This window comes from Salminus brasiliensis, chromosome 4 (assembly GCF_030463535.1).
Source record: "Salminus brasiliensis chromosome 4, fSalBra1.hap2, whole genome shotgun sequence".
NCBI classification, from domain to species: Eukaryota; Metazoa; Chordata; class Actinopteri; order Characiformes; family Bryconidae; genus Salminus; species Salminus brasiliensis.
The window spans coordinates 20,263,956-20,283,270 of record NC_132881.1 but is presented as its reverse complement, the minus strand read 5'-3'; the positions used below and the strand labels follow the sequence as shown (position 1 = coordinate 20,283,270).

Below are 19,315 nucleotides of genomic sequence, written 5' to 3'. Positions count from 1 at the left end.
CATTTTTGTCCAGGCCTGTTTTATGAGTTTATTTTTTTAAATAATTCTGTTGAAGCATGGTTCAAAATCAATGTCGGATTTTCATTTGTTCATTTTCATAGAATTTCTGTTTATTATTACTTTTGTCAGATTCAAGTTATTTCTTTGATCATTGTGGGTTTTTCTTTCATTAACTGAGGGGTACCAACAATTTTGTCGATGTGTGTAATACTAACAACTGACTGTGTTCTGTAAACAGTTATTCGGTAATAAATCACATTAATGTCTCGGCACAGCGATTACCCATATTAATAACCTTGTAAATAGACAATAGTAATGTAATATGCAATTTGAAATGCACATACCAAGACATCAAAGTGACAGTGCAGTGTAAACAGTAAACTCAATGATAAAATAAAACAATTAACATACACAACTAGATATGTAATACATGTGCTAAATGAGGTGCATGTATAAAGTGGCAGTGTATATAGATCTGAGTAGAGAGATGTAGTAATATCCAGCTGGTGCTCAGAGATGGTGCTGAACTAGTACACAGAAAGCCTGTCCTGATAGGGCTCAATATACATTAATGTCCCAGCACAGTGATGTGAGGTGTTGTACAGTGTGATCGCTGTTGGAACAAACAATATTGCTACAACCGAGGTGAATGAGTCTGTTGCTGAAAGTGTTCCACTGTCTGACCAGTAGGTCATGGTGTGATGTGTTGTCCAGTATGGCCATGAGTTTGTTCAGTGATCATCACCGCCTCAAAACCTTCAAGCAAGCATCCCAAAACTAAACCAGCTTTCTTGATCAGTTTGTTGAGCTTTCTTTCATCTCCTCCTCTGATGCTGCCCCACCAACAGACTGCTGCAAAGAAGATGGTGCTTTCAACAACAGACTGGTAGAAGATCTCCAACATCTTACTGCACACATTAAAGGACCTGAGTCTCCTCAGAAAATAGTCTGCTCACCCCCTTCTTGAACACAGTCTCTGTGTTAACATGCTGTTGGTAATTGTGATTGGACTCATTGTGGTCCTCTTTCTCCTGAAGTCCACTACCGTTTCCTTGGTTTTGATCACAGTGAGAAGTAGATGGTTTCTTGCACACCACTCATCAAGGTCTCTGTATTCTCCTTCTTGCTAATAAACCCTACTAAACCACTACTAAACCCTGCACAATACCATACCAAACAAACAATTCTACGCTTAACACCATACTAAACAGCACTTTACTACCATGGCATCATCTGTGATGTTTAATATGTCAAAGTAATGACTTACATTATAATCTCAGTAAAACATATATGTACCCTAAATTTATACACTTTAAGTAAGACACTATATTTATTTATTGTAAATTATGGACCCAAAATAATTAAGGTAATATACATGTTTTTTGATATCTGGGAGTCAGTGAAAAACATCTTCACCCTAAAACTGTCCAGCTCACTTTAGTGTTCATGAGAAGCCACAGAAGGTATTTATTAAAATAATAATAATAATGATAATAAAAAATGAAAAATGTTTTCATTTACTGCCCTCTTAAGATCAACATGTGTGTCCCAGTCTTCAATAATACCCTGTCATAAACCCTGACAATAGTTTTTAATAGAAACATTAGAATAGAAAGAATTTACCGAGTATTACAACTACCATCATTTAAAATTCCAAAAGCGTGCTTGGAGAACAACTTCCGGAGAGTTAAAGATGGGCCTGCTGAATCTGTGTAAACACATGATAATTGTGTTTTGTCAAGGGGATAGCAGAAAAGTGCAGATAAACACACACACAACTTTACAGTCCACCAATGGGATTTAGCATTGCTTGTTTTGGTCACTTGTGGTAATTTCCTCTGTGATTTGATGGCATTTAATGGCTATTCTTTTGTGGATACATCTCAACTGCAAAGGTTTTAATATCTGAAAATAACAAGGTGACAAATGACTGTGCATGACTTTATACAACTGTGTATACAACTTTCTATTTACAAGGGTAAGAGCATAGCAGCTTTTCTGTGTTCCATGAAGCTTTCTTACATACATTTTCCTACCAAATGACAACAATTCAAACCAATATTCTATTATGTGAATATGTTTTCAACAGGACATGTACATGCATTCAATTGCAAGTAGTAAGTGAGCCCATTGGAAGTACCAGGTTTACTGCAGTGATAATTGAAATGAGATTAATTGAAATTGATTGGTCTGATCATTATCCAAGTCACAAAAACTCTGATCAGTCATAATACTGCTGACATGTGAAGTGAAAAACACAGATTATCTTCATCTACAGTGGTATCTGTCAGGGGTTAATATATTAGGCAGCAAGTGAACAGTCAATTTTTCCAGGTGATGTGTGTCGTGTCCTTGTATTTCCATGCAGTGAAAAAAAGTTAGCTGGAGACTTAGGGGTGCAGAAATGCAGTTGTTTAATTTGTCTGTGCAGGAGCTCTTAAATCAAAGTCCATTCTGCAGGCAACTCAACCCAAACTTCCCCTAAGTCCCAAGTATTGTGTCTCAGTAGACAGATCTATAGTTGGTTTACAGCTTTTGCTAGTGAACTGGGTTAGAACATCTCCAAAACACCAGGCATGCTTTCTTGTCCCTGAATGCAGTGGTCAGTACCTACCGAAAGTGAGCCAAGAAAGGACAACCGGTGAACCAGCAACATAATCATGGGCACCTATGACTCATTCATGCAATCCACTGAGTCCCCACCTCACAGCTAACAGGATTTAAAGGGCCTGTTGCGAACTCTGTGTCAGATATCACAGGACACCTTCAAATGTCTTTTAGAAGGAGTCCATACCTTGGTCTGCTCTGTTTTGGGAGATCAAGGGGACCTTCTCAGTACTAAGGTGGTACTTATAAAAAAAGGTAAAGGTGCATGTATGTCACTGTACAGCGAAATATGTCCTCCGCATTTAACCCATTTGGTAGTGAATGAACACGAACACACACACACACACAGAGAGAGCAGTGGGCAGCCAACTCCAGCGCCCGGGGAGCAGAGAGGGTAAAGGGCCTTGCTCAAGGGCCCAACACCATTATGGCTGATTAGTGTACAGGCAAACACATGCTAACTAAACTAACACAAACAGTAGTGTGTGCAGGGAAGTGAACAGCTGTGTTAATACATTCTACAAGAGCTAACTGGAGAAAGACAGCTTAATTAAGAGGAGATTGTAAGTGTGGATTTCACAAGTTGCTAATTAAATAAAGGCAAAACAAAGCCTGGTTACGGAGAAATCTGTTCAAGAAAGATTAGTTAGTGTGAACCACGTATTGATGTAAACAGCTTTAAGGAGATCGCAGAACACATTTCAAAAAAACATTAAGCTGGAAAAGACAAATACATTAGAAAATATCTGGAGCTTCACCTATCTAGACAAACTGATTACAAAAGTGAACATTTAGGACTGTTGCAACTGTCCCTAGGCATGGGGTCCTGTGACATGACTAGTGGCAAGCAAGGCATTCCCAAAACTATAAACTAAAACATTTTCCTCCTAATGTTTTTAAATATTTCTTGGAGCTCAAAGACATGTGTGGTGGAAGTGATCGTAATAACCTGTAGATACCCATTCATAGCATTCAGAGGGTTCATTTCCCTTCCTGCTGAATTGTGCTTCTTTAAACATTACATTTTACACATTACACCAGGACATGAGATTTTGCCTTAGTTTTGGCTGCAATTGACAACTCAATTTGCATTTTAAAAAGGGAAGGGAAAAAATTGTGAAAACAAACAAAAAGCCCCCAACAAATTCCAGCTATAAACCCTTTATGAACACATGCTGCATTGCCTACATACTAAGCCAAAGAGTTAATGGAATTAAAAGTACAACAGGCATTTCTGAGCATAACCACTAGGTGGAGACAAGTAATTTCACAAAAAGCTTCAAAGTTTGCACTCACAGCGGAATAAAAAAAAAATAAATCCAGTTGTTGATCTTTATTGAATTTTATTTATTCAACTAGTGCATTTAATCACAAAACAGTCTGAAATGTGCTATTAAAGTGCATTCTTGTAGTTCCAAGTAGTAAATTTGAGTTTGTCAAATGGTTCTTCAAACTCCAGAATCATGAAAGGGAAAAAAAAAAAAAAAAAAAAAAAAAAAACCCACATTACATGGGTGTGTAAGAACTAATCTACATGGTCAGTCACCTTCTACATTCATCTGCGCCCAAGCTGCTTTTTAAAGGCTTTCAAGGACTTTGCCATCATTGGTGCCACTCCTATGAAAAGAAAACCCAAAATGAGAGGCAAGACTATCTACAACCGAACAAAAATGTCTTCAGATGACATAATGGCTATAAAAAAATAAAATAAATAAAAATTAAAAAAAAAAACCTCACTGACAAGACAAACAGGTACGTTCTTTCCACTTTCATCAAAGCCACTTGGCAAAGCAGAGCAGACAGAGTTAGAACAGCTTAAACTGTTTGACTAAATGAAGTGAAATCTCAAACTGGTTGAAAAGAAACGAGACTTATTTTGTTTAGTTGTGTGTATGTCTTTAATAACCATCTCGTAGTGAAGTCTAACCAAGCTCAAGTATAGCTTCCACACAACAGGACAAGTTTAAACATTAACAATTAATCCTTATTAAAGGAACAATGAGAGAAGCATTTGTTTGTACTGATCAAATTACAAAAATACCCCCCCCCCCATATCAGTGTGATCATGTGATATTTTAATATATCTTTATGTATTATTAAAAAAAAAGATTGAAACAAGTTAACAAGTTTCAAAGTTTACATTTTCAACAGTACCAAGTGTGGTGTGTGTGTAACAAACAGGCATCATGAATAAAACTATCCTAAAGAGCTAGCCAGTTTTGATCTGGTAAAAGAGTCATCTGGTAAAAACAGTAATAATATTAAGGACAAGACACAAAGTGCAATTTTACTTCTGATCTTTCGTGGGTCTTGGCATTGGTTGGATCCTAAGATGGTAGGGGAGTGCTTGGTGGGCTCGCTAAAGCAGGGTCTTGCTCTACTCTCATGACTCTTCCCACTACGAAAAAAAAATGCATGGACACAGAACAGTCAAACTTTACTGACACCACTAAGTTTTACCACTACGCTTTCAGTACCAAGATGGCATTCCAAGGGTTACATAAGGCACTAAACTGGCAGTTATATTCAAAGCTCAATTTTATATCACGATTACGGAACTCCTGTTTATTCTGTAACAGCATTATTGTACCATAGAATTGAAGCCTGCCTTAGCATGGTCTACCTACGCACTGCATTTAAAGTTAATAGATGAAGCCAATAAAATTAAAAATTATAATATAGATGGTCAGCAGCCCCTATCTAATGGAAGAGAATTCAGTTTAGTTTGCACCCACAGTATATTCCTAAACAATTTTCCAAAACAGGTCCTTTGGATCAGCACAGGTGAAGACTTCCACACAACAGGACAAGTTTAAATATTAACAATTAATCCTTATTAATAGTCAGGTAGCTTGTGCCAGACAGATCTAGTCAGAACTGACCTGGGTTTGTCTGTGGGGTGAGGGAGCCCAACACCAGCAGTACCATGGAGTTCCTGCTGGATGCGTACATTTCTAGGTGGCTTGGCAGCTGAATGAATAAATGCCATCTTCACCTGTCTTCCTGAGGAGGAGCCAAGAGTACAACACAGCTGGGAAAGCTACGAGGAGACATTTGACACAAGCAGACTAATGCCCCAAGGTAAACTAGATTTAAAGGAGAAGGAAGAAGGGCTAATACCACGAATAATGCAGTCTTTGCCTTTTAAATAAGATTGTGGTACTTAAACGAGGTTTTCACTTTATTTGTTTTCATTTTTGAGCGGCCACAAAAACACATTGTTTGCCACGTATATCATATATCCACTTAGTCCCGCTATAGTAGTTTAAAACACTCATTCACGCTACAAGAGTGTTTCAGTTTAGGCACAATACAGGGCAGCCAAGAAGAGGTTATTTACATAAATCAATCTTAAAAAGGTACAGTAACAGTAATTAAGGTATTAGAACATTTGCAAAATTGCCATGAAAATATAATATTGCATGTTCAGATACACAAACTTACAAGTGTCCATGTAATTTAGGGAACACAATAAATAAAAGAAAATGTAAGATATGGGTCCTTTTAATAGAACACAGACTGTACACAGAATGTAAGTAAATCATAGCTTAAATCTCTATTCAGTTTAAACTAAGAATGTTTCTCCTTTACCAACTCCTAGACAATTTTTGATTAATTGGTAAACCCTTATTTAAATAAGTAAATAATAGTAGCAGCAGCTGTTCAACATGTAAAGCAACACTGGGGTGCCAACAAGTGTTTTTTTTTTGTTGTTGTTTTTTAATGCAAGCACTACCCAGGCTACAAGCAAAAGGTCATCTTGAGGTGGGGCTTTTCTGACAGGTGAACGGGAGTGCTACATGCTGTACCTTCTAGGTTAGATAAGAATGTTAATATATCAATTTCCTTGAAGGCAGCACATGCGCCTTCTCTCAGACAATTTTATTTTCAATCTAAAAGTCAGTCACTAAAACTATTCTTAGACCTGGCAGACAGGCTGGCAGTATTTACGAGCTATCCAAGCTCATCTAACTGACAACTGTAGTGCAGGAGCTGAGAAGGCCTAAAGCGGTTCCATTTAAACAGCGAATTCCAATTAGGAGAGATTTTTCAAGGTGTCAGATCACCTACTACTGCTCAGTATGACAAGACACACTGCTGGGTGACTAAACGAAAAACAGTAATAGAAATAAGCATAAGGAAGGAGCCATTTCAATGCATTACAGTTACCTTTGGGCTTCCCAGAGTGAGCCAAAACTATGCTTTTGGTGAGCTGCTGGAGTTTGTGCTCTCGTTCCTCAAAGAGCCGAAGGTACATCTCCCTCCAAGATTCGTACTCCTCCAGCCGAGCATTCTTGAAGTCCCTGCAGCAGTGCTTTTCCCAGAGATGATCAGTCACACCTATGTACACCTGTGTACATCAGGTAAGCAGAACACCAGTCAAGTCCTACTGATGATCCTGCATTCCTGTTCATTATAGCCCCCTCTTCTACTGACTGTACTATAACCAGAACACAAAACTGACAGTGCCACAGTCCAAATGTTTTGTCCGGTTAGTTTATGGAACAGAGAGTACACAGCTATGCTAGAAATGGCAGAAGCTAAAAAAAGTACTACGTATACTGCGCAACTGGCTGCAACCGGAAAGACTAGTGTTCACAATTGGTTTACAAGATCATGAACAGCCATGCAATATTCAGGCCCATGTTCTTGGCTCTACTGCTCTAATCCTTCTAGGAGGATATGTGTATAGTGTGTATAGTATAGTAATATAAATTACTATATTTACATTTATACTTTATAAAAAGAAATTAAACTACCTGGCTGGGGCTCGAAAGGGTCACAATGCAATGAGTTCAAGATTCAAATAACTACAATAATGATCACGAGGCTAAGAATGCATTAATGAATGCCAAGAGCACTGCTAACAGCAGACACTTCTTTCTTTCTTTATTTATTTTTTAAACCCTTAGCCAGCCACAGTTACCCAGTGTTACATGTGATGGCTACTTACAGGATTGCACTCCTCAATCCGCAGCAGCTGCTCGGGTGTGCAGCGCTCCAGTACTGGCTCCAAAATTTCAAATGGCACTCCTCCAATTTCATAAAGCGCTAGAGAGCAAAGCAAGCCAAATTCTTCAAATTAGCATCACTGCAACCAAACAAGCCCAAGATCACTGGTCTGGAATACTCACAGTCAATGTTGTTTTGCAGCGTCCGGATGCATTGCTGGTACAAGGTCATCATGGTGGGAAGATAAACAGCCTTACTCCCGGAGTACACCTGCATTTTCTTATTCAACCGCTGGCCAGTAAACACAGGAGTATCTTCTAAAACATCTGAAGGCTTCTCTTCAACTGCACAAAAAAAAGTGTGTATAATATTATAAACATGTACTTTTGAATGAATAATCATGTGCCTTTTAGAGCAAAGAACAAAATTGGCCATAAAAGCCATTACTCTACTGTCAATGTAAACATGCCTGTTTCTGTTAGAAGGACAATGTAGGAAGAAGCCTTATAGCTAACCAATAAGAAGCTGAATACTGCATCAGAAAACACAACCAATGCAGCATGGTGAACTAACTCAACTCCTTTGGTAGACTTGATCGTGTTAATCTGAAATTCTCACCTTTCCTCTTCACAAAATACTGATACTGTGAAAGATCCTCACACTCCGTTGAAATTGGGGGTAGTGGGACATTAAGCAACTCCAACATAGATCCCTTTGAGGCCTGAGATTTGAAATGCAACCAATCAGAAACTACAACAGTCATTGTCTATGAACCATGTCATGTGCTGCCAAGAGTGTTACCATTGCTGTTGGGACTTCGTTTCCAGAATTGCTAGACTTGATGCTGGAGACTTTGACGTCTTTTTTCAGATCAGTCTTCAAATGTTTCGGCTGCTTATTATCATGTGACTTCTTCCTCCGTTTAGTAGCCTCAATGTCATAGTTTAGGCACGCCTCAAATGAAATGGAGGGCGTTTCAAAGTAACCACTAGATGGGTCCTTCTCCAGATCTCCAGCCTTTAGCTTAGTTTTCTTCGCATCATTTTCCTCTTGTTTAAAGACATCCCTCTTCTTTTTGCTCTGTCTCTCAATTAAGTAATCTTCCTTCAAAGAGCTTCTTTTCCTTTTCCCAGGAGACTTAGACCTACATTTATTTGTTATGTCTGAAACTTTTTTCTTAATCTTTTTATGCTCCCTGTTTTGCTCTGCTTGGGAGTTGCTGATTGACTTCTCTTTAGACTGGAGGGATGTTTTAGTAGCCTGCGACAAGTGCCTGGCATCTTTCTTGATGTCCTCTTTCCTTTTAACCTGTATATCAGTTTTCAATTTAGCCATTCCTAGTTGCACTTCACTCTTATCATCAGGATTCTTTTGTGGTTTCCATTCAAAGCTTTCATTCTTGGGCTCCCTTTCAGAACTACTCATACTCTCTGAAGCCTGATCCCTTTCTTCTTGGCCGGTTTGTTGAACCTCACTTTTAGACTGCTCCTTCAGTGGAGGAATAGGTGGCTGCATAACGCTTGAAGTTGTGGGAAGGAAAGAAGAACATAATTAATCATATTAAACAGTAAAGGTGAAACAAGCAATATTTAATATAATATTTTTGTCACCCTTTTGGTGCCGGCAAGATTAATTTCGAAGCATTAAGCACTGTCATAACATCAGTTCTTTACAGAATTCAGTTTTCTGCCATTAGAGTACACAAACTAGACAGTGCATTACACGCAACTATCCCCACAGCACAGGTTACAGATATTCTCACAATAACAAATCAACAGAATCAATGCAATATCCGTTATGACAGAAAACAAAGACAGCCCTGAGGTCTCATTTGCTCAAAACTGTATGCAAAATAGATAAACTGTAGTGTGTAGGGAAAACATCAGGAGAAATCAATCGCTGTACTCCACTGTGGGACCTGGAAGTAATACACAACTAATTACTATGAACTGATTTAAATGCGTGTTTTGCTGCTCTCAGAGTCAAGTAATTGTTTGGAAATTTGGCAGCATATCCACCTCTGTGGTTCCCTATACATATGCCATCTCTGCTCGTCTCTTGGCCTTTTCTATTACTTTTTTTACTCCTAGCTCTGTCACTGACTGCAGCCATTTTGATTATATTGCTGACCATGTTCTACTAGAGAACTCCTGAACATGTCGTACAATTAAACAGGCTGGTCGAGTCGTAACAATTAAACAGGCTGGAAAATGTTCGGCGGGATTGACCACGGCAAAGCTCTGGAAAAATAGCTTCAGTGTGAGGAAATGTTCAAAACTTGCACATATGTTTTTATCTTTTCGCCAATCATATTTATATGTATACAGATTGGAAAGTTTATCTAAACCTTTTTAGCAAATGTAACCTAATTAATCTCCACAAATTAGCCATATCTTATATTGCTACCTTTCCTACTGATGTCCATATGAAATGTTCCATTACTGAGGCCGGAGATCCAATACCTTGAAGGATCTTTTGGTACCAGTTTTTTCCATCTATGAATTAACATCTTGGCCACTTCTCCTGCATCATTATGCTTGCGAAAGGAGTTCACCACTTTTCCAATTCCAGTTTCCTACATAAACAACAACATGCAGCTTTAATTTCTTAAGAAACACCAAAACACAAAGACTTGCTTCTTATGGAGCTTTTAAGAGTAGCCCATCATTATTATTACAACTATTACTGTACAAATACTGTTTAATTGTACAGTGTAACTGCTTCTTTCTGCTGTGCATATGACCAACTCTTGAATCTCTTACAGCAAGAATATCTAGAGTTATGTCCAGTTCTTGCAGCTTCTTCAGGATTTTCACCAGCTGGAACAAAAACAAATAATATATAAATACATTTTGTTTGTGATAATTTTGCACATATCAAACCAGTGCACACCATGTAAGGACAAAACCTAGCCCCATCTAAATGCTTCGCTAGAAAGCTGGATTTGTCGAGCAAGCAAAAATGGCAGTCTCTATGTATGGAAAAAACTCATATGCAGCTACTCCATTTGCAAAGGGCTATAATTGGGCAGTGTCACAACACCCACATAGGTAGTAAAAGTCCAGCCGCCAAGCATGTGTAAAGAAAAACACCTACGCTAAGGGATTTCTGTATATATTAAAGGGTTCCAGGAGAACTGCAAAGATGAACATATGTTGCATAATCTATTACACCAATTTAACAAACTATAAGTACTACTTAACCACTTCTCTACCTTATATTTTCCCCCTCTGATTGACGGACAGCCAACAGCAGAGACAACTGCAGCAGTATTTTTAGCATGGAACCACTCAAACCCCAACCCCCTCCATCATGGCCTCTTCTAGCAGTAGCAAGTCAGGCCACTTGTATCAGTGCACAGCAGGCGGCAAATCCAAATGCAGGCCCAACAAGAACATAAGTGTAACAGAGTTTGTGCTTCATGGCACTGAACATTATGACACTCTACAACAAAGCTGAGGGAAAAAAAACATTTTAAAACCCTGCCAATAAAAGTGTGCTGTATCTCAACGGTGATTTTAGTTTTCCAATAACTCCATTGTGTAGCCTGTTCCAGACAGACAGCTAAACGTACACAGCTTAATTACCTAACTAACAGGAACATGGCCTTTTGCACCATGGCTGACGGTTTTAAACAAAGCCACATTGCTCCGACCGCCCAATATTCGGTGTGGAGGAATTTGGTGAATACCACACGGAGCTCAAGTATCGTTGTTTGGTGAATGCGAGACAAAACAATACCGTGTGCCCCTCGGCGCTTTCTTTAAGCTGAAGTTTCAGCTGTAGCACTTTTTTCACGTCTACCGAGGCCATGCCGGACGCGGTGCCGTGAACCTGCACACAAGAAAACCCCTTCACCCCCCAGCCGTCATCTTTATAAGGGGCGGAGACATTGGCCCAACAATCCAGCAGCTTTCACAACAGGCAGACGAGCAAAGTGTTAAAAACGATAAACTAGTGTTTTTTTTAGTGTCGCTAGTGTTTTATTTATACTAATGGGGCGACACATTTTTTCACTCGGTTTAATTTTTTATTTATATGGTGTTGTATTTAATTCCACTCCGTTCTAGATTGCTTTGTTGATTCTCACACTTCTTAGTTTCCAGGTTAAGCACTGTATTTTAGCTTAGATATAAAAATGAGAAGAATATATTAGCTAATATATTCTTAGCTATAGAGCTGTTTCATAGAGACAGCGTACAGAAACAGAAAAAATGGTCGGTCATGTCGGTCAAAAACAAATAAAAAATAAACGATATATATATTATCTCTCTCTAGCACAGCGAGCTCCCTCAGCTCATTTGGGCTGTATGTTGGTAATAGAAACATTCAAGTCAAGTCAAGTCAAGAGGCTTTATTGTCATTTCAACTATATACACAGCGAAACGAAACAATATAAAGCAAGTGCATACAGACATTACAACACAATGCAGACATCACAATGCGAGAAATTGTGTAGGCAGGATCCAATAAAAAAATCTATGTTTTCTAAAACACTTTTGCTTGGTAATGCTCATTCACTATCCATATTCCGTTTATATATCATACACATGCTGTGGAATTGTCATGAGTGTATTTATTGCTTAACAATGTTTGCAATGTCTGGCCTGCAGTACTGCATATGCACATATTGTCTTTTGTCTTGTCTGTTGTGCTAGTATTTCTATGTATTGTCTCTGCAACAGAGAGTAACAGCTAAATTGTGTTTCGTTATACTCTACTACCATGTATTGGTATAATAATAATACAAGTTAATTTTTTCATCTTTGGTTAATTTTGCAAAGTAAATGATTCGAGTGGTTTAACAGATGGCACGTTACTGATTCTAAACTCATGTGATGGTTTTCATACGGGACCTGAATATACCCTACAGCACATAGTGTTTTTTAACCATTAAGCCAATTTCCATTAGGAAGCAAATCCATCAGATTTGAATCCTAATGGTTGGAAAAAAATTATTCAGACGGGTGTAACAGCAGGAGAAGCACAATTTTGGTTTTCTGTGCTCTTTATTTGTCACTACGGATATCTATGTTTTCCTAGGGAATGACCTGAGCGGATCTCTCGTGTAAAAAAAAAAGGGGAGGGGGGGGGGGAGTGCTCCACGTCGTATTGCGAATTGGGCTCCTCACCCCGTTCTTCTCACGGGGCCAGAGTCAGAGGAGGAGTTAGCAGGCTGGCAGTCTTGACTGACCATTCGAACAGCGTCTGTCTCTTTCTCTCTCTCTCTCTTTCTCCAGCACACCAACTTGGAGGTGCAAGTTCTTCCTTCACCGGCACCCATTTCATCTCAGCATAGGTAGGCCTGCTTTACACAACGGATTATTGGTCAGAGGGACCTAGTCCTTTTTTACTACTTATACACTTTTTCATTCACTTTTTCACACGTATACACTTTTTTTATTCATTTCAAAGACATATAGGGACGACGAATAAACACCGGGTTTAAGTTGTGGTTTATACGTATAACATATCTCTCAAGAAACATTAGCAGATAATCTAATGAAGATTACATTATTATTTAATGCTTATTTCTTAAAATAACATAATTTGTCATCTGGATCCACCTGATACGTTTTAATTACCGTATCTCCCGGCGCAATGATTCTATAATTAATCTGGAACATTTAGGGGATATTGATCTTTTAAGACTTGATCTTTTAGGATCAAATTACTGGTGACGATAAACGCAACATCTGCAATATAAAGCCAGTATTACACGCGGCCTCGGCTGCGACACAAAGACTATAAAAGGAACGGCAGACCGGAGCTATCCAGCGCTGCTATTCCTGGATATGGTTGTGATAAATCTTGACAGATGGAGAGAGAGGAATGTGACACGCTACCATTCGATAACAACTATTGAGAGTAACATTGAGAATTTACACAAAGACAGAATAAACAGGGACACTTACTGAATGACAGCTATATGGATGTAGGCCTATAATATTGCCTTAACTAGTTTCCTAATGCCTGTCCCGGGGACTCCCAGTACTTCGCAGTGTTTTATGGACACAACTGATCGAGCTCAACTGACTATGAAGCTCTTTATGAGCTGTATCAGTTCAGTTAAGGCAGATGAAAGTTCAGACGAAAGCTACACTACATTATATGTAATAAAAAAAAACAATGCACCACCAAGTTTTGGCATGTGTGATTTTAGAAGTAGCCTAAACAAATGTTGTGAGGTGCCAGGAGCAGGGTTAAAAGGGAATTCCACCGTTTTCACCACGCTGTCTGCGTAATTTAATGGTAGAGATATAGACAAAATAAATAAGCCCTAAATAAATAATAAAAACGGCTTGTTGCGTGGTTTCATGTAATATGGTTAATTGTAGATAAAGCAACTCAGGTTTCTTTACAGTGGTAGTCATAGGACCCATGCAATTATAGCTTATAAAAGTTCAGCTATCTGGTTCTATCACTTGTACTGTGAACATGCCTGACTTAATAATGTTCTTTAAAAATAATTAAAAATCAAATCATTTTAATCTTTACATCTTAATCATTGAATCATACACTTTTTTTGTCTTTAATCTTTTTGTCTTTAGTCTTTAATGACTGCTATCCTGATTTAACTCAAATAGTACTTTAAAATGTTTGTAATATCCTTAAGTATTGGATTACACAGTAAACTGTCCCCATTGCTGTAGGTCCTAACTTCATCATAATCTCTGTTCTGAGAGGATCTTTTGTACTTTTGTCTCTTAACATTTATTTACTCATTAAAGGTCTTGGCTGTGACCAGCTGCTACAGTCATGGCACCCAAAAAGAACAAGGCCGCCAAGAAGAATAAAGCAGACATCAATGAGATGACAATCATGGTGGAGGACAGCCCGATTAACAAAATCAATGGGCTGAATACCCTTCTGGAAGGTGGCAATGGCTTTAGCTGCATCTCAACAGAGGTCACTGACCCTGTTTATGCTCCTAACCTCCTGGAGGGCCTGAGCAACATGAGGCAAGATAGTTTCTTGTGCGATCTGACTGTAGCAACCAAGTCCAAGTCCTTTGATGTCCACAAAGTTGTGATGGCCTCCTGCAGTGAGTACATCCACAATATTCTCAAAAAGGAACCAGCCACTCAAAAAATCGACCTCAGCGATCTTTCTCCAGTCGGCTTGGCCACAGCCATCACATATGCCTACTCTGGAAAACTGACCTTGTCACTGTACACCATAGGCAGTACAATATCCGCAGCCATGCTTTTGCAGATCAGCACCCTGGTCAAGATGTGCAGCGACTTCCTAATGCGAGAGATTAGTGTTGAAAACTGCATGTATGTAGTCAACATTGCTGACACATACAACCTTAAGGAAACCAAGGAAGCAGCTCAGAAGTTCATGCGGGAGAACTTCATCGAATTCTCAGAAATGGAGCAGTTCCTGAAGCTCACCTATGAGCAGATCAGTGACTTCCTAACAGATGACTCCCTGCAACTGCCCTCTGAGCTCACAGCCTTTCAGATTGCCGTCAAGTGGCTGGACTTTGATGAGAAGAGACTGAAGTATGCTCCAGACTTGCTGACGCACATTCGCTTTGGAACCATCTTGCCCCAGGACTTGGTAAGCCATGTGCAGACCGTACCCAGGATGATGCAAGACCCAGAGTGCCACCGTTTGTTGGTGGATGCCATGAATTACCATCTGCTGCCATACCAACAGAACATCCTGCAGTCCAGAAGAACCAAGGTTCGCGGTGGACGAAGAGTACTGCTAACTGTGGGTGGGCGACCTGCCTTGACTGAGAAGTCCCTCAGCAGGGACATTCTTTATAGAGATGAGGACAACATTTGGAATAGGCTTACTGAAATGCCTGCAAAGAGCTTTAACCAGTGTGTGGCTGTCTTAGACGGCTTCCTTTATGTGGCTGGTGGTGAAGATCAGAATGATGCTAGGAACCAAGCGAAACATGCCGTCAGCAATTTCTGCAGGTAAATGTTTTTTTGTTTTTTTTTGGTGTTTTGAGTTTTTTTTAATGTTGTTTTAAAATAGCTCTTCAAAATGGATATTATTTTTGTCCACACAGATATGACCCCCGTTTCAACTCATGGATCCATCTCACCAGCATGATACAGAAGCGTACCCATTTCAGTCTGAACACCTTCAATGGTCTTCTGTTTGCTGTGGGTGGACGTAACTCTGATGGCTGCCAGGCTTCTATGGAGTGCTATGTTCCATCCTCCAACCAATGGCAGATGAAGGCCCCAATGGAAGTCCCTAGATGCTGCCATGCTAGTACAGTCATAGACGGCAAGATTTTGGTAACTGGAGGTTATATCAACAATGCCTATTCTAGAGCTGTGTGTTCTTATGATCCATCAACAGATAGCTGGCAGGATAAGAATAGTCTCAGCACCCCAAGAGGCTGGCATTGCTCCACCACTGTGGCCGATCGGGCTTATGTTCTTGGAGGCAGCCAGCTCGGTGGTCGCGGGGAGAGGGTGGATGTCTTGGCAGTCGAGTGTTTCAATCCTCATTCAGGCCAGTGGAGCTATGTTGCCCCCTTGCACACAGGAGTGAGCACAGCAGGTGCTGCCACCCTCAATAGCAAGATTTACCTCCTGGGTGGCTGGAATGAAGTGGAGAAAAAGTACAAAAAATGCATTCAGGTGTACAACCCTGACCTTAACGAATGGACTGAGGACGATGAGCTGCCTGAAGCAACAGTGGGCATCTCATGCTGTGTCATTACCATCCCAACCCGCAAGACAAGAGAGTCAAGGGCCAGCTCGGTCTCATCTGCTCCTGTCAGTATATAGGTGATATACTGTTGGGAAATGTAGTTCACTTGATAATTCTGAAATAGGTGATAAATCTCTTTTACCTGTCAGTTGCAATACCAACTTGTTCCAGATTTTTTGGAACTTCAAATTTAATAATAATCTCATAGGCATAATTGATTGTCACAATTGATTGAACTGTTTTTTACATTACTAAGAACATACATTTTAATGCTGTATCTTCTCAATAGTAAATATCACTTAGTATTTATGAGCGGTATCTTTTTATAATTCACTATATTAAATGGATGATTTTAATTTAGTTAAAGTGTAGTTTTTGAGGAAATTGGAAGTATTTAAATGGTTTAAAGGTTGATGATAAGATCAGGTTTGGGTTGTTACTATAATCTTTGTTATACTATATTATTTTTATAAATAGTATGGCAGTATGGATGGATGATAATTACAAAATAAAAACAGTTAGATACAACTCACTTAATAAATACACTTATAAGCGGGGCCAATTCTTCAATAATTATTCAATGGGTGCAGTTGAATGCAAATATACCTAGTCTTTTAAAGTAACCAAATAATTATATTTAGGTCTAAGAGCTCAACATTTACTATGCCAATTTATTAGAAGTGTTATACAAGTTCTATACAAACTGTTGTAGGGAACAAAGTATTAAAATTGATCTATACCTACCTACCAGGAGTAGGTCTGGCAGAAACAGATTAGTTCACCATCCAACTCTTGAAAAGGCCCTTACAGCACAGTAGCAACAAAACGCCTTTAGCAACAAAAGACAGGAAACTTTAGAGCATAATGAACATTGAATGGGGTTTGTTGAGACAAGTTTGGCAGTGGTGGCATGTTTTGTAATAAGTCAAAATGGTTACTGGAATCAAAGCTATTTACCTGGTCTGTCTGGATAAATTCCTGACAGCTCAAGATTTGAAATATTCTTAGGTACATAGAAACTGAATAATGTGACAACTGCACACACTGTGTGTGTTAGCTACATTTGGGGGAAAACAATGTGGCCGGTTAGAAAAGAGAAACATTTGTAATTATGCTGATGCGTATATGTTGTCCATGTTCTGCATATTTATTAAAGATTCCTATAAAATGTTGCTGACTCAGCTTGCTTTCATTACTCAATGGACAACAAATCCTTTACAGGAAACTTATATAAATAATACATAATAAATAATAATAATAAACTACATACATTGTGAATAAGTGCAAGCTTATACAACTTATGACAAGAAACAGCCCTAGAGATTTGGTATGTGTAATTTGGCCCCTAAGTCTAAGTTGTAGTGCAGTTACTTCTGTGATGGCTATTTTCATCATAGAATAAAGGAATAAAGGGTTAGGCTACCTCTGATTCTGCAATGTCATACCTTGTATTATTTCACAAGTGACGCAATGTAAATGACTGAGGCAGGTCCCTACACGCTCATAGTTAATACCTTATCTCAAGCTAGCAGACAGAGACTCTAAAGTTTCAGATCAAGGTAAAAGGCCAAGCAACACCCCTAAGGAGTGGTCTGTATTATGCCAAGGTCAATATTCATGTACAATGTTATATATGGAATTAAAGCAAGGTAAACCAAAACAGGAACAGGATTCTGCAGTGCATTTTGTCTAAGAAAGTTGTGTGTGGGCAAGGAACAGCTCCTATAAAGCAATTTATGCATGCAATTAGGTAGATAAGAATGACCATATTTTTCAATATCAACAGTACACACAACCAAGTAACATTATTAGCAAAAAAAACACACCATATATTTTCTGACATCATTTGTGTCTTTTTGTCTAATGCCATTTTCCTGTCATTGAAATACTTGCTATAAATGCTATAAATATACCCCGCCCCCCTGAAATTGGACCACTGACAACAGTAAAGAATTCACCAATAAAAATGCCCCAAAAAGACTAACTGAATGAAATAAATTTATGTTGCTTTCTACTTAAAGTTAAAGTTTTAGTATAATCATTAAAGCTGGAATTTTGGAGATATAAGGTGTTTGCCTGAAAGTGAGCAATTTGCAACGCACTGAAAAAAGTTGGGACGGTGGCATGTTCGTCACTTTGTTACATAACCATTCCCATTATATACTTTTTACCCATTCTTGCTTGATGTAAGACTTTTCTGCTACTTAACAGTCCAGGGACACTGTACATACACCACTACATCAATTGCACCTTCACACATATGCAAATATGTTATGCTGTGGCAATGATGCACCCCTTTACCATGACAGATGCTGGCTTTTCAAGCTTTTGATGACAACAGGTCTTTGGATGGTCTTTTTACCCTTTGGCATGCAAAGGGTAGCGACTGAATGTGGTAAGTGACAATGGTTTGCTAAAGTACTCCCAAGCCCATGTGGCTATATTTATTACAGTAGCACTAAGTAGACCTTCTGAGTAAGAAAACACAAATTCAACAGTGGTTTCTTTTCACTATATTTTGTACAGTGTATACCTACATTCTTTGCATTCTTCCTATGAAAAATGGCATTTTTGAGATGACTGATTTTGGGCACAAATTAGTGAGCCATGACCCATCTTTGCTAGCAAAGACTGAGATTTGGTGGATCATCGTTTTCTACTCAATCATCATAATCTTTAAACTTTTCACTCTTATTGCCTGTGTCCCAAATTTTCTGAGTGTGCTGCAAGCATCTATATTAAAACTTTAGTTATATTAGTGAATTACAATCAAGTTGGACAGTCAAAACATCAAAGTCATTTCTTTGTACTTTTGTCAGTTAAATAAAGTTGTTTTTTATTTGGAAATGGCGGTTGGTTTAGAAACAATGATGATTTGTCATTTATTTATTTAACGTTTCTTTAAAAACATGAGTAAAAAATACTTTTGTCATTATACATGTACACAGGTGTACACTATAACAACATAAGTTTTAGTGGTTCCCTAGCGTGTGTCAATAATATGCAGTGTCACAGTTTTACTGTATAAATCACTGTCCACTGTTCATCACTGTCCAGTTAAATTCTGTGT

At 38.7% G+C, this 19,315-nt stretch overlaps 2 protein-coding genes across 2 annotated transcripts; one reads left to right on the top strand and one right to left on the bottom strand.

Moving 5' to 3' along the window:
* Window positions 1-4,162: 4,162 nt before the first annotated feature.
* On the bottom strand, window positions 4,163-11,373 carry eloal (elongin A, like). Its single transcript, XM_072676817.1, has 11 exons — window positions 11,302-11,373; window positions 10,323-10,379; window positions 10,023-10,135; window positions 8,362-9,079; window positions 8,179-8,281; window positions 7,743-7,904; window positions 7,562-7,659; window positions 6,778-6,958; window positions 5,490-5,610; window positions 4,899-5,005; window positions 4,163-4,224 (listed from the first exon to the last, which is right to left on the bottom strand). The coding sequence occupies exons 1-11, from the start codon at window positions 11,371-11,373 to the stop codon at window positions 4,163-4,165; spliced, it is 1,794 nt and encodes a 597-aa protein (XP_072532918.1).
* Window positions 11,374-14,305: 2,932 nt separating this feature from the next.
* On the top strand, window positions 14,306-16,322 carry klhl31 (kelch-like family member 31). Its single transcript, XM_072676816.1, has 2 exons — window positions 14,306-15,494; window positions 15,590-16,322. Exons 1-2 carry the CDS (start codon window positions 14,320-14,322, stop codon window positions 16,320-16,322), a joined length of 1,908 nt encoding a protein of 635 aa, XP_072532917.1. The 5' UTR covers window positions 14,306-14,319.
* Window positions 16,323-19,315: the final 2,993 nt, after the last annotated feature.